This window comes from Sinohyriopsis cumingii, chromosome 15 (genome assembly GCF_028554795.1).
Source record: "Sinohyriopsis cumingii isolate HCF-2022 chromosome 15, ASM2855479v2, whole genome shotgun sequence".
Classification (NCBI taxonomy): Eukaryota; Metazoa; Mollusca; class Bivalvia; order Unionida; family Unionidae; genus Sinohyriopsis; species Sinohyriopsis cumingii.
Window position 1 is genome coordinate 77,080,471 of NC_142975.1, and position 17,516 is coordinate 77,097,986.

General features: G+C 33.3%; 1 protein-coding gene across 8 annotated transcripts in view; it reads right to left on the reverse strand.

Moving 5' to 3' along the window:
• Positions 1-1,803: 1,803 nt before the first annotated feature.
• Positions 1,804-17,516, reverse strand: part of LOC149782115 (uncharacterized) — a 100,821-nt gene continuing 85,108 nt past the window's right edge. For all 8 annotated transcript variants that reach the window (XM_089933557.1, XM_089933553.1, XM_089933556.1 and 5 more), the window contains one exon: positions 1,804-14,999. In XM_089933557.1, the coding sequence (XP_089789683.1) occupies positions 14,341-14,999 (659 nt within the window). In that variant the 3' untranslated portion in view covers positions 1,804-14,340. The remainder of the gene's footprint in view (positions 15,000-17,516) is intronic.

Genomic DNA, 17,516 nt, shown 5'->3' on the forward strand with positions numbered 1-17,516 from the left:
TACATCATGATTGTATCTTGAGTTTCCCATCACTATCAACTCATGTGTATGAAATAAAATAAATACCAGGGACCATTACATGCACTAGTTTTGTCTTTTAGTTTAAGTAAGTTATTGGTATTTGCTGTTTAGGTATTTAGAGAAATATTTTGGGGGAAATTTGTAATTTGAAAGTACAGATGTTTCCAAAAGTTTTCACTGGGCAAGTGAGGATCATGGTTTTGGATGTTTGTGTCACCAGCATTGAGGGGAAAAATGGTAGGAATGTACAGCCTTAGCCTATACACACGAATATGTAAATACTATCCCACACACACAAGACAGAAGAGCCAAGAGGAGATTTAAGTTATTTGCAATAAACATAAAAACAAATTTTGCCAATATTTGAATAGTATCTCTTTTGTAAGTGAATTGGGTGGCCCTGAAAAGGTCCATTAGGATTGTTAATCAAAGATGTTAATACTTAACTGTTTTCCTCTAGGGGGCCCCAAGTGGTCTAAAGCGCTCACCGTTACGGATCACTGCCATCTCACCTCTGTCTGCATGGGTTCAAGTCACGGGATCGGCCTATGTTGGTATGTGAGAAAGCTTGCCAGTAGTTTCTAGTGGGTTGTTGGTTCTTTCTGGGGTTTTCCCGGGTTCTTCCTCCACCATTAATACTGGCCACCATGTATAGCCTATCTTGTGCTGAAAAATGGTGTTAAACCTAACAACAATAACAACAAAAACAAGCTTCTCTACACTGCCAGTCCATAGACCAGGTCCCAGTTTTACTAAACATCCTCAACCTGAGATGTGTGAGTTCTTGGCCTTGCTCTGACATTTTTCTGTGCTGTTTCATTAACTGTCCTGCCTTGGATGCAAGAGGTTGTGGGTTCGAACCCTGGCAGAATCATATCAAAGACTTATAAAAATGGTACTAGCAGCTGCCTTGCTTGGTGCTCATTAATAAGATGTTAGTGTTTCGGATGGTTGACCTGGTGTCAGGATAATGAGACTGGGTGGGACATCATGTTACATGTCTGCAGCGTGATGCCCCAGTGCTAGACATCCCTATCAACTGCCACACTGCAGACATCATGGCGATATGACTGCAAAATTTTGAAAGCTATGTTAAAAATCCAAATCACACACACACACACACACACACACACACACTAACTGTCCTCAGGCACTTAAGGATCCTGAACTAAAGACGAAGTTTGAGATCATTTATTACATTCATAAAGAATCAAACTGGAAGATTCTCCACTGTATGTGGAGGTTGAAAATATAATTTCCATGGATCAAAGTTCAAACTCCTGTTGGTTGTAATTTTGTTCTCTGGTTCAGTTTTTCTTTCATAGATGACTATGAGTAGGGAGCAAAAAGAAAATATAAAATGATCTGGGAATTGGAATGAAAAAGAGAATATTTCGCTTGCACAAAATGTGTTGCAAAGGAAGAATGTACTTTCTGTTTGGAAAACTTTTTAAGATTGTGGTGGCATAGGGGGAGTTTCTCACTCCGACTGGGAAATGGCGCAGATTGAAGGTGCTGATGCTGTTGATGCTTAAAGATGAAATACTGGTATGGTTGATATATGTAAACTGAGTAAAATTTCTCATTATTTGAAACTTAATATGCATGACTGGATTAAATTATTTCCTAATTTATGTCTAGATTTGAAAATGTGTATCAGGTGATGTGTTGCCTCTAACAAATTTTCACGGTACGACAAAGCTAAAAAAAATATTCATGCACCGAAAGAATGAATTGTACATATGCAGGAAAAATAGATGTGTTGATGATATGCTGCGGCAGTGGATTAAAGAGTTTTATCTCAAGTACAGTTTTATATTTTTAAAAATACAATTTCAGTTGGAGTGCATTTTTCGACAAGTAATTTTCGAATGATTTAAAAGGTGTCCCACAACTTACAACTAGAAAAAAATGATGTCCCCAGAACATTCAGTGCACACAAAAAAATTACTTTTAAAATTAATTCATGGCATCCCAACAAATACAGTGTCCCAACATATACAGTAAATAAACAAATGCACATAAAATAATAATAATGAATGTATATCATATAATTCAAAATATACAGCAAAAAGAAATGCACATAATATAATAAACAATGCATAAATATAATAAAAACAGCACATACATAAGAAATGCACAACATATAGTAACACTAGTCCCTCAAGGAACTGAAACCAACTGTACAATAGAATACATAAGGATTCCAGTAGGCCCTTTCTTTTCCTTTTTTAAACTAATGAGTGTTGAAACTGCGTTACTGAATGTAATATCAACACCATTTTCAATTAGAACCAACAAGACATTATGAGAACTCTTTTACTGAAACCCCCATGTTGATATGACTATGCAATCCCATTCAGCAGGAGTAGAAATAACAATATCTTCAAAATGGCCGTCATGGCAGCCATATTGGATGTAATATAAGACCTCTTCAGCAGAGTAACTCTAGATGTATCAGGTGGTAAACCTGAGACCTTGAAAAAGATATTTAAAAATCTTGGTAGTCAGCATTTTGTTTTAGAAAGTAAAACAGTAAATGTAATAGATTTAAAATAAAATGAATGGACATTGATCAAGAGATTACCTGAGGCATGGTGATATTTTAATTATACAGAAAATACAACTTTTATCAAAAATGAAACAATTCCAAAATATGTCACCATAACCCAATGCTTGTTGATACGGACAGGATTGATAAAGGAATCAAGTATGTTAAATGCAAATGATTTTGTAATTAATAGATTATTTACTTTCGATGATCCATGTAACAACTTTAATTTAGAGAATAGAGATTCTTAAAGTATCATGCTGTTGTAGAATCCATTTCTAAAGACTGGATTTCTAAACTAAATTTCATTAAAATGAAATATTTATGGAAAAGTTCCTTAAGATGAACCCGCCATGTAGCTTTCTGTACAGGTCACAAGTTTATAAAGACAATATAGTCATAAAAAAGTGAAACATTTTTGCAGATCATCTATTTAATTAGGACAAAAATACACCAAACTCATTTTATATTTGTACATTGGAAATAAATTTAAAAAATTTTAAGAATAGATTTAGCACTAGAATCATAGCTACATATATATTTATTATGAATGCACACTAGCTACATCATCCAACTGTATATTTGATATTGTGCAATGTTAAAGGAGAATAGATTTAGCACTAGAATCATAGCTACATATATATTTATTATGAATGCACACTAGCTACATCATCCAACTGTATATTTGATATTGTGCAATGTTAAAGGAGAATAGATTTAGCACTAGAATCATAGCTACATATATATTTATTATGAATGCACACTAGCAACATCATCCAACTGTATACTTGATATTGTGCAATGTTAAAGGAGAATAGATTTAGCACTAGAATCATAGCTACATATATATTTATTATGAATGCACACTAGCTACATCATCCAACTGTATACTTGATATTGTGCAATGTTAAAGGAGAATAGATTTAGCACTAGAATCATAGCTACATATATATTTATTATGAATGCACACTAGCTACATCATCCAACTGTATATTTGATATTGTGCAATGTTAAAGGAGAATAGATTTAGCACTAGAATCATAGCTACATATATATTTATTATGAATGCACACTAGCAACATCATCCAATTGTATATTTGATATTGTGCAATGTTAAAGGAGAATACTTGCCCACATTACTTGAGTGAAGTAAACAACTTTTAACATCAGGATTAATCTCATGCTTAATACACCATCACTGTGAAATAAAAATGGAAAAATCTTTAGCCTATGCAATCATAAAAAATAGGTCTTACTGACCTACTTTTGGTGGAAATGTGTTATACCCACCAAGACAATGACATATAAATGTCTGTCACTCTGTGGCTAAAAGTACCATTGAAACTGACCAAAGTGCACAACTTAAATTAAATTTAAAGTGTGAATCTAGGTTAAACTGATATTTCATCAAACCAGATCTATTCACTAACCAGCTTGCATTAGTCCTAACCAATAGAAAGAAAAAAACCCTGAGGTAAACCAAAAACACAACCAAAGTCACTGAAGTCAGTAAAGTATGATATATTGTAATTTAGAAGCAGACTGCATTACTGAAGTAACCTTTAAAATCAAAATCAACTTCAAAGCTTACTGAGTTATCACTGTGAATAAAAAATAACATATTCACTGCATGGGATGACCCAGGAACCAGAATGATATAAAAGATAATAAGGACACTGATTCTATTGGGTATATTCCAGATCTGAAGAGGGTGAGATCCAATGATACTGAAATACATCTGGACACCAAACTGATTGTTACATCTAGCATCTGTCATATGTTTAATAATAATAATAATAATAATAATAATGATAATAATAATAATAATAATTATTGTTATTAAAACTCAAACAATACAAAAAAACTTGTATTTAAAAGGAACATACAAAACTTGAAATAACTTGTTCCTTGGAATAATTTGCAGAGTTTAAATTTAATTTCTGCTGTATAAAATTAAAATACATTTAATAACAATAGCATTTTAAAAAATCAAGATTAGTAATGTGTGTGTGATTTGGATTTTTAACATAGCTTTAACAATTTTTCAGCCATATTGCTACAATGTCTGCAGTATAGCAGTTTATAGTAATGTCTAGCACTGGGGAATCATGCCGCAGAAATGTAGCATCATGTCCCACTCAGTCACATTATCCTGATACCAGGCCAACCAGTTGTAACACTAACCTCTTAATGCAGAGTGCCTAGCAAGGCAGGTGTTAGTACCATTTTTTACAAGTCTCTGACATGACTCATCCAGGGTTTGAACCCATGACCTCCTGCATCTGAGGCAAATGCTCTAACCACTAGGCCACTGGAACAGTCACAAGATTAGTAATATTCAATACATGTACCAAACATTGTTAAAAGGTCAACTATGGAAACAAATCTTCACAACATACTTTTTAAAGTAATTTTGGTACAGCATCATGTGTCGATTTAAAATCTGTTTCTCCCATAAAATGTGCTCCAGTCAAAGTCCTGAAATTTACCAGTAAAATTAATTAGGAGTTACACTTTCCAAAAAACTGCTGACTGCATTACCTCCCTTGACTAAGGCCTGGTTTGCTGTTATGTGTTATGTCACTCTAGAATGACCTAACCAGCCACCAGTGTGGAGGTGTACTGATTGCACAGTCATTTTAAGTAAAAATGACAGATTTTGTACATATAGTCAATAGTCATACAGTGTGGTTATAATCAGTAGTCAGGCATTGTTTTTTTTTTTAAAAAAAGGTTTTGTTTTCCTTTTTAACATTTCTGTTTTGATTACAGATGCAGAAAATCGGGATCTACTGATTATATCATGACAAATCAAGAAAAACCAAATCCCAAATCCTATGCTAGTATTTGTTTTATGTAAGAGTAGAGAGCCTAAGTTCCTACAACTTCTTAATTTCATTATATTTATAGGTTCTTGTGGCAACTCATGTTTTTACCATTAAACTGAAAGTCCTAGTAAATGTAGTTTTCACAGTTCTCAGAAAGGATCAACATTTTCTTCTTGTTGTTCAAAAGCCTATTCTACAATTTTATTTCTTTTCATAAATATTTGACATTTTGCCATAAAGTACATTTCTGTTGACACTTAAATTACAGATTGTGGAATGGTCCTATTGTTTCCACAGAATGGTAATTATTCATTGGGTCTTTGAATTATTTCTTTATAGAAACCCCCAAAACCACAAAAACTGGTATTCCATGAAAATAAGCAATATTGCACTATGATAATGTTATGCAGTCTACTGGCAACAACTTTACCTTACAATACAAGTGTCACACAATTAAAATGCAACCACAAAGGTGGTGTGTATCAGTAACCGATACAAAGTGCCCAGTTCACCAAGCTTAATTGTGTAAATCCAAAATAAAGTAGCAAATGACCTTCATACAATACACTCTGACAAGCAAAGTTCGAATGATTAGTTACAACTCATGTTCAGTGGATTTTGCTGATGGTGGCAATAATAACACCGTACTGCCATATATAAGTGATCAACATACATGGATTAAGTACGATATTTTTCCAATGATAAGACCAGGGCACCAGCATAATTTTTTCAAAAAGAAAAGGGTTTGTGCTTATTATCAAAGATATTCATACTAAATATTTGAAATATGTTTTATGCTAACCATCAAGCTGTAGATTATCACTCGACTAATGGTAATGGCATGTGAGGCTAATTGAATGAATTTGCAAAGACTGATGACTGAAACTGATGAAATTAACTAATCAGTATGCTAGCAATTGAAAAAATGGAGAAGCCACTAGATACATGGAGTGTACAGCAAATATAAACAATATATGGCAATTTGGACAAGTTTCCACAAGAACAGTGTTAAAATAGTGATCAGAGAATAGCTGGCTTCAGGACTGATTTAAAAACCTTAAACTTCTACTTTTGTTGCCAAAGGTTGCATGCGAACAATTTTCAATTCAAGTTGTTTTTTTAATCCATGATTTTTGGAAATGGCTTTTCTAGATGAGCTTACATAGAGGTGCATTGTATTGCTGGTATATCAGTATATCATGGTATCTTTTCCAGTGGTACGTACCAATGTATTTTTTCACTGTCTCAGTATATCAGTAGTTTATGTCAGTAAGGAATGTACAGAAATCCCCAAGGAATCTTGTTATGACTCTAATGATATTAACAATGTATTTCATTATTTATGACAAAATAATTTAAAAATTGTTTTTTTCTACAAAATGGTTACATTGTCACAAATTAATGGTGAATCTTACAAATATAATATATTTATGATTGTTTCTTGTTTGTTGAGAAATGTGTTTTATGTTTACTGGCCCTGTCTGATAAATATCTTGCCCAGGTTATGGCATCCCACTCAATGTTCCCTGCCTATTATATCAGTAACTAGAAAATTGTTGGCTTAAGTATCAACACTTCCTATTTTTATCCATAGACTATCCAATGTCAGCATGATGTCATCACATTTTGCAGCTTTTTAAGACTTACTATATATCCCCTAGTTAATACCCCACTCTAATTAATGCCCCCTCCCCTTTTTTATGAACAGAAAATTTAAAAAATGCAGTGTTTGTGTGTGTGTGTGTGTGTGATATGGATTTTTAACATGGCTTTAACAATTTTTCAGTCATATAACTAAGATGTCTGCAGTGTGGCAGTTTATAGTAATGTCTAGCACTGGGGCATCATGCTGCAAACATGTAACATCATGTCCCACCCAGTCACATTATCCTGATACTAGGCCGACCTGTCTTAACACTAACCTCTTAATGCTGAGCGCTTAGTGATGCAGTGTATGACCTGTGCTTTCAATACCCATCCGCTTCAAATCTATGATTATAATAAACTGCTGCAGCACTGCAGCAGTCTCAGTTGATGACAATGTTACAATATATATATATATATATATATATATATATATATATATATATATATATATATATATATATATATATAAATTACTAAAGTCACAGGCACACATGTAGTGTTAAACATGATGCAATAGCTGGGAGGCAAGTTCAAATACTTACCAGTCCTTTTTCAACCAGCTGCTGAGTGGGAAAATGTGTTGATCAAATTGATCATTTTAGCTGTGCTGATATTTACAATAACTGAATTCTGTGACAGAAAGACCCCTAGATGTACATGTGGTCAATATAAGGTTACATCAAAGAACATCTTTAGCTTTCATTGATGTGCTCTAATAAACACCCCCATTTGGAAAATGTATTGCCCCCAGGGTCATTAATTAGGGATTATATGGAATATAACAGTTAATATACACAAATTCATCTACCATAATGTACAGGCCATTTAATGGGGGAGGGAGGTTTTTTATGAGCTGAAATATTTGCTTTTCTTTTGTCTTGAGATATTTTTTCCAAAAAATATCATTGATATAACACGGTGTTATTTCACTATAAATAAAAGCAAAATATATTTTTCACCGATTGGCAGATGGAAATTAAAATGTGTCAGGCCTCAGCCCCAAAACAATGAATTGTTGGTCCCTAATATTACTGCTGTATACCGTGGTATGTATCACAGTACATTCTGAAATACAGCGAGGTAAAACTTGCTGTACCCGCTGTAATAGGCAGCCATACAACAGATTTAGTACAATGACTACAGACACTAAATTTTATTGCAAAGTATTTTGTTTAGTAATATCTAATGCACCCAAACTTTCACAGATGCTACTTCATTCATCTAATTATGTGTAAATCTACTACACCTTGTTTTCCCTGTTAAGTTGTCCTTAGCACTGTCAAACAGTTATTTTACAAGTACTCTCATAGTGTTGAATAGCACTGTCAAAATGTCAAAAAGTCATCTTACAAGCACTTTCAGTGTCGATTAGTGTTAAAAGCATGGTCAAATTGTCCTTTTACAAGCACTCTAACAGTGTTGATTAATTTTATCAGTAGACCTGGGCCCCACAAACAATATTTGCACTGCGGTATTTGTGATAATACTGCAATACATTACCCTGGTACACTGCAATTATATTAGGGACTAACAATTTATTTTCTGGGCATGGGACTGAGATTTCTTTTTAATTTCAAGCTCTCACACAGCTGAAAAAATATTATGCCTTCATTTATAACAAAATAACTCTATTTTATATCCATTACATTATCTGAAAGAAAAGACTGAATTGTCCTGAGATAAAAGAAAATAAATTTACTTGGCTAAAAAAATAAAACAACATTTCCCCAGCCCCAAAAATTAAATGATCAGTGCCTTACAAAAGATGAATTTGCCATGTGTATAATAATTACTGTATAAGTTGTCTTCTAAAAACTAACTAAAGTGGGCCAATCAAGTCTACACTAGTATAGCTGACACCTAGGAAATAACATATTGACATCGAAGGGCTTGTTGATAAAAACAGGAAATATATACTGAAACCCATAATTTACTAACTATGCTATTAATGTGACAGAAAGGGAAGTTACGAGTTGGATGTTAACACCCAATTAAGACGTTTATCAGAGATAGCCAGTAACAAATGAGAAAATATTTATTGGACTTGAGAAATTATGTAAAAAGTTCAAACAGAAAACAACTGATCTCTTGAAAATCTTAGCATGATTCTTAGTCTTACAAAGGAAAATAAAATTGTTACCGACATATCATTCATAACATCCCTTTCTGCCACCTTGATGGCATGTGACATGTGTCATACAGGTGATTCAAGGTTTATAATCCTATTTGTTATAGTCAATATTAATTTGTTACAAATACAACTATTTGTAAAATATTAATAATTTTTGGAATTATTTATCCCTAAAAAATGAAAAGACATTGAAAATATCGTTAAACTTGTTAAAAGCTTACTTGGAAATTCACATACATTCCTTACAGACAGAAACTAATGAAGCACCTGTACAGTGGAAAAGTACAATGGTACATACCACCAAAAAAATACTGTCATCAGTACCGCAAAATATTAATTTTACAAGCACTCTCCTAATGTTGATTAGTGTTATCAGTACTAGTAAATAATAATTTTAAAACTACTTTCATAGTGTTGACTAGAACTATCAAATAATCATTTTACAAGCATGCTTATAGTATTGAACAAGCACATGAAAAATGCACATTTCCTATAGCACTGGATTTAAAATTAATTTAGGGTAGGTAGGTAGGTTTTTTGTTTTTTTAACATTACAAACATTATAATGATTAGTATATATAGTATACTAAGCACTTCAAGTACTAGGCTAAACCAGCTCAATCAGATGCAAAATTCAATTTCAGAATATTTTTTTAAATTTTCTTTTTACATTATCTTTTTTAAACATTATATATATTATAATGATTATTATATAAAATGTACTAAGCACTTCAAGTGGACTAAACCAGCTCAGTTAGGTACACAAATCAATTTTAGGAATTCGTTAATTTTTTCTGAAAATTTTTTTATTTTATTTTTGACCCTGGGGGTAAAATAGTGCTACGGTTGGCTACAAAAGGCAGGGACAGTCAACTGATTGTAAACACAAATTATGTTTGGGGGCCTTAGTGTTATCAGCACCATCAAATAATCATTTTACAAACACTCTAATATGCTTGATTACTGTTAACAGCACCGTCGTACAATCATTTTACAAACACTCATATTGTTGATTAGTGTTTTCAGGACTTCAAAGTCATTTTACAAGCACTCTCATACAGTTGATTACTGTTCAGACCTTAAGATCTCTCATTAAACTGCCAAAAAATCAACATGTGGGTGACACATGCTAAATCTAAATATGAAATCTGCAATTTGATTGGCAAATTGAAAGGTTAAAAGAATATCACCATGTTGTGGTATCCAACAGAGAGCTCGGTTTTAATCAAATCAAACACTTAATTTAATTCAGCATTAAATTCATATTCAAATATTTTATGTGATCTCACTAAAAATTATTTACCATCAACAATACCAACTGTCCAATACTACCAACTTGTGTCGAAACAAGATCAGAATTGTGAACCATATGCATTTCACTTTCCTTGACAACACAAACTGAAATCTGTCGTAGTATGGATTTTTCCACATCACACAATGGATATTTATGAAGGAATTGACAGTTCAAAAGCATTTGTTCTAAATATAGAACTGTCACTGGATGACTCATTGATACATCTTTTAAGTTGTTCCAAAGTTGTGAAAGTCATCAGGTGCATGAAAGGAAGATATCTTCAGTTCACAATGATACAACAATATCTGAATAATAATTTCTTGTTCAATATTTTTTCTAATACTGTGAATTGATTCATTTTTGTGGGTATTAAGTTTAAAAAATATGTGAAAATTACTTTTTTCAACAGTACTTTAATTCATTCATTTGGAAACGAATCGTATTGGAATCCAATGAAAACTAGTGAATTCAAACCATTTCAGTATTCATCTAATGACTTTGTTAAGAAGGTACAACAGTCATTTCAAGTTGGTCTCCAGGTAAACAACACTTTTATACAATGACATTAATGTTAATATCAACACGTACCTTGATTAAAGTTTGGTGCAAGTTGTAACTGTGATCAGAGGTCTCGGAAATGCTTAATCATGCGTATTTAAAAGCAATTTTTTTACCTGGGACACAGAAAATAACTTATACAGGAGTCCTCCGTATACACACATTTGCCTGACGGCAAATTCAAGGGCTTGCCAGTCCTGCTTCAGACATCTGCTGAGTGGGAAATGTGTTGATCAGATGATCATTTTAGCTGTGCTGATATTTACAAGAAAATGCAGTGGCTGAAAGACCCCCAGATGTACATGTTGTCATTGTAAAAGTACATCTGAAGAACAAGATCCCAATAGCTTGGCAGCAAGTTCAAAGACTTGACTAGATGCAGAGTGGTGGGAAAATGTACTGATATTTACAATGACTGAATTCAGAGGCAGAAAGACCCAGTGATGTACTTTTGTATAAGAGTACATCAAATGAACAACTTCACCTTTCATTATTGTGTTCATTTCCAAGTGTAGCCAAATAAGCAGTGCATGTGACCTCGAAATAAAGACATGTTGAGAGTTAGACAAAATGCTGTTTGCAAATTTGGACAAGTATTTTGGGGCAAATTGGCGAAGATTGTAACGAGATTCAACAGAGTGCTAGAAGTTGCTAGAACTGATATTTTACATGGAACACTATGTGTGATACTCAGCTTAGTGCATGGAGTAAGATGTTTACATGGCCTGACATAATTCACTCTCACTTTAATGGACAAACAAGTTATGTGTCAGTGTTGTAAAGAAGTTAGAAAATTAAACTCAGTGGCAATCACTGGTTCTACTGATCTGGAAATTTAGCCACTTCACATATGCCCAATATGCTTCTGGTAGGGGACTGCAACTTTGTCTGCTGTTACTCCTGTTTTTTTCCAAAATAGGAGTCCTGGACTCCTATTTTTAAAATCCTAGCGAGACCTCTGTGTGATTGATATTTTAACATAAGCTTTTGCTGTCCTTTAATGGCCCTTATCTATAGCTATGCCCAGACCTGATAATTAATTCATTATTTTTCACTGGAATTTCATGTTTTTTATTTTAAAACTACATAATTTTGAAATGCGAATTTTCTGTGGAAAGAACAAGACACCTTTCCACAATCTATGAATTTATGTTTAGATAATCTAATCTTTATTTGTTGCTAAACCTTTAAAATTCATATGCTTGATCATAAATTCATATTTTTTTTTCAGTTAGTGGTGGAATATATAATCTAGTAATCTAGAACAATGTGGAGTGTTAAAAGATTCAAATTTATTTGTGAACCATTCTAAACAAATTTACAGGCATCTTATACTTCTGTGTGCAAATATTTGGCAGAGCAATGAGTCATTTTCAAGTGTTCTACTGGCATCCCTATCTGTTCTGATCAAAATACAAACATTTAACTTTTCAAACTCAAATTACTGAATAATTTCATTACTTAGAGGTAAAAGTTAGTCTATTTCTTGATTCACAATCAATTATCACATACAAAGATCTATTGCCATTATCTTGAAATTTAAGCAATTTGTACACATTGCTTACATTGGAGCAAGTTTCTACACTTACAGAACAATTCTTGTCAGCCACTTTTAAAGCACTGTAATAAATACATTTGACTGAAGTGTTCTATTCTGTGTGTAGATTTTACTTTTGATACATAAATGTCTAAGAAGAAGTGAATGTATCAAGATTGCACCACTGAGCTAGAAATGGCGTTGTAACTTGCATCAATGATTATATACATTTTTACAAAGATCAGAAGATAACTTGCATTTGAAATAAAAGCCATTTTTTTCTTACATGCATACATTTATTTAGCTGTCCACAATATGTACAAAATAAGTTTAAGATATAATTTTCCCAAATTATTCTTAAACTGTGCAAACATGAATTCAGTATGTGCTTTGTATAGAATATGAATTTGTTACAAGTTAGGTCTGGTTTTTTTCATATATGCATTTGAAAGTTGATATTTATTTATTATTGCTTTTCAAACTTATTTTGAAAGGCATCTCACACTTAAAAAACACAAAAGTAATTTATATTTAAAAATAATTATGTGCATTGTTAAGAGCCATGATGAGAACTGGTTGTTGTGGAATGGCAGGATGCCAGTAGCAAAGACTTATACACAGCAAAATATTTGTAATTTTCAATCTTACATGATCAATTGCTAAGTAAATTTTTTTTTTATTATTCCGTGAATTCTGACTGAGTCATACCAAAGACTTCTCAAAATGGTACTAACAGCTGCTTCGCTAGATGTTCAGCATTAAGAGGTAAGTGTTAGGACTGGTTGGCATGGTGTCAGGATAATGTGACTGGGTGGGACATGATGCTACATGTCTGTGGCATGATGCCCCAGTGCTAGACATGATTTATAAACAGCCATTCTGCAGACATGGTAGTGATATGACTGAATTTTTTTTAAAACTATGTTAAAAATCCAAATCACACACACACACACACATTCCATGAGTTTGTGGATTTTGGAAGAGAAATAATGACTTTTCACTCTAGAGCTATATTTTAAAATAGACTGATTAAGAATTTCATCTTCCATGTTGTGTATCTCTTGGTGTGGTGGTGGTATATCAGTCTGTTGTATGGTAGAACTAGGTTTGAATCCCAAATATAGGTTTATGAAAGACAATTTTGTTGATATAACCTGTTGTCTGTGTGCAGAAACACAAAACAGCCAGAGTATAATGGTACACAGCTTAAGACATCTGCTACTTCAATGCATTATGCACTTAAGCTAGCCAACAATTTAAGTCATAAAATATAAAGAAAATTTGATTGTTCTGGGTGAATAATGGATATATTTCACTTTCAGTTGGAAAACTTTGTATTTTCACTTGTGGCTTTACCAATCATGAAAATGCAGAGTTTTTCAACTTGCCTGATCACGTAAATATTTTGTTAAAACCATGAATCATTCTGTTCTTCTTGATGACTACATCTTTTTCCAGTCTGAAATATAATAATACAATTACTATTAGTTATGCTGAAAAGATTACCATTCATTTTTCTCTTCCAATGTTTGTTAAACCAAACAGTTACCTATCATTAATAAGCTGAAAGAAAACATAAACACAAATTTATCATCAATAAAGTTTGGGATGTAAAACAGGGCAAGACAAACTTCTTGTCTGAATTTTTTCCTGAGTACTTTGTTCTTGTACTAAAGACAGCAAGGAATGTTGAGAAAGGTACTCTCTAGATGTTGACCATTGATTTTCCCCACCAGCTGTGTACATTCCAAGTCCATCAAGTGTGGGGTTCTCCTACCTTCCATGGAGTGACATGCCAACAAAATTATTGCCCTCAGTTACTCCAGACTGGGTTGCTGATGAAGGAAACATACTTTGTGCATTGTTTGATTCTGTGTGTAACAATGAATCCCCTGACATAAAAGATGGCAACTGGGTGTTTACTACTGGCTGTGTTTCCTGAGAGGTGTCCAACTCATGACTTTTGGCATCTTTAACAACCTTGAAATTCTCATCAGAACTAGCATTAATATCACTGCAGAGATTCTGTGTGCTGTTATTTTGTCCAGCTAGAACTTGTTCAGATTTTCCATGAGTATGGCATACAGGATTCATCTCTTGGGAAGGCTCCTTATTCAGTTTACCCTGAAAATCTGCAGTCAGAATATTTCTGCAATTTATTGAGTTCCTTCTAGCAAGAGAATTTTCCTTGGGTTTGTTCATGACATTAATGTTTGTGTAATTTCTTACAGCTCCTGTCATATGTCCTAAATCTGAAGATAAGCCCTCCTCCTTGACTGCTTTCAACAACAATGCATTCTCCGAGTCCACTGCTTCAGCATTCATTTCTGAAGACTCATTTTGTGTATTCTCAGGATCATATGCCTGGACTGCTCCTGATTGTTCTCCGCAATTATGGTTTACAGCAGCCTTAGTGCAAAGTTGGAACTGATCTGAAGAAAACAGAATTTCGTTTAATTTGGTGAAAATCTGCACATTCTGAATGTCAAACATTCATTAGTTTTCATTTAAATATGACAAAAGTTAAATGAACTAGAAACTGTGTTCATCGTATATGGCTGTCCAACCAGGGACTGAAAACTGACCTAACCAAGGTGTGATTGATGGATAATGTTAGCACTATATGCCCCTACCACTGCTGTAGTGCTGCATATAAAGAACCATGAATGATTTGAAGAAGACTTTAAGGAATGCTGGAATTTAATCCTATTTGCAGTCCTTGATATGTGCAATTCTACCATGTATATACTTAAAACTGTTAAAAATAGAAAAAGGTTAAATTTCACAACCCAGCATAAAATTAGAAAAGCTTGGATACTGAATTATTATGGCATTGAGAATGACAGGCACACCCTTGGTTTTACATGCTTTTTATGAAAAGCAGCAGTACCCTATGACATTATTTATACCAAGCCATCTGATGATCATTCTACAAATGAATTAAATTTGTATACAGGCATCTCCTAATAACTATTATTAAATTTAACACTGACTTCAAACATGTGCAGCATTCTCTGGCAAAAAATGTAGAAACAAATAAAAATAACATTTTTTTAATTCTCATAATTATCAACTACTGTAGTATCACAAATTTTCATGGGATGCCAGTTTGCATGGATTTCATTGTTGTCCTATTTTAAATTAAAGATTCAATGACAAATTAGCATATGAAAAAAAATACCCTCCCCCTTTTTTATTACTGTGTTACATTTTTTGAAACCAACAAAGCTATTTGATAAGTCAACATTATTTTTGTTTAAAATATTAGCTTACACGTTTTTTATTTTTACACCTTAAAGAAAAGAATTACAAAGCATTTATTTTCACAAATTAAAGAAAAGAATTACAAAGCATTTATTTTCACACCTTAAAGAAAAGAGTTACAAAGCATTTTATGTTGCTGCAATGCACACAAACCTATATGTTATCTAGTAGCTGATATTTCCAGTAATTACTTTAAATCGATAGGTTGTAAGATAAGTAAGGATAGAATGAAAAAGAAAAAAGAAAAATCATGAGGTATTCAAACAAAATGTTAGTGAAAATGAAAGAAAGAATAGGAAATGATACTATAAAAGAAAATTAGAATCCTGAAATTGTTGAATTAAACAAGTCCAGTATTCTCAAAACCATAATTAGGTCTGATCATTTACACTTTTTCATGTGAGCCATAATTATCCACGCAGCATCAATAGACTTCATTGATGACGCTTTAAGTAAAGTAAAGAATTTAGTCACTGTGGCAGAAGTTGGGTTGTACATGAGACAGGTTAAAACAAAGGACTGATTCAGTTGTTTTTAATATAGTTAGCATCTTTGTATTTCTGATGGGCTTGGAACACTCCAAATGTTGGCACTACTTGCTATATGTTAACACTAACGTTGTTCTAATATTATAATAAAAAAATCAGTTGGTTGAGTAAACCAATAAGATAATCAGTTGTGAAACTCCATTATCAATTTGTGCAGAAAGGGAGACTACTCTGAAGCACTCAGCACTGACTAGTTCCTTTCCAATGTGTTTGTGGAAGGAAAAAAACGAGGATTCCAAACGACATATTAAGAAAGCCACTAGATCTGATATACATGCCATGGATCAGAATGATCAAACCATAATATACCCATATCCTGGTGGACAAGGTTGTTCTCGTGTTTGGGCTTACATTGATTTTATATCCTGGTGGTAAAGCTCATTCCTCCTGTTTGGACATTTTTAAAGGAGAGACCACAGATGAAGCAGAACGTAGATATGAAAAAGGTCATATGCAAATGAAGGCAGGTCCAACTATTTTCATTGAAGCGTGTTATGTCGTACTAAAGTCTAGTTGCAGGACAATCAGTCAAGCAATAAATTCATCAGTCAGTCAATAACAACAAGATATATATTCAAATAATAATGTAATTGTAGTTGTAGACAACATCCTTATGGAGATTACAGTTACTTAATACTAGTATGTGATTTGATTTGATTTTAACGTAGCTTTAACAATCTTCCAGTCATATCGCTATGATGTTTGCAGTGTGGCAGTTTATAGTGATGTCGAGCATTGGGGCATTACACTGCAGACATGTAGCATGATGTCCCACGCAGTCACATTATTCTGACACCGGACCAACTAGTCCTAACACTAACCTCTTAATGCTGAGCACCTAGTGAGGCAGCTGTTAGTACCATTTTCATGTCTTTGTTATGACTTGGCCTTGGTTCAAACCCACAACCTCCCTCATGTGAGGTGGACACTCTAACCACTAAGCCATCTGAGCAGCCATATTGATTGTAAAGACTTGACTAGATATGCAAACATGTCCTCGTTGGTTAAAATGTACCAATGTCCACGGTCTCTGTGATTTTGTCAAATAGTGTGCATCCTTAGTTTGCATGGATTATACAGACTATTTGTGTAAACGTGTGCGTCCTCACTTCCATTGCTAAATTCATATTCCTTAGA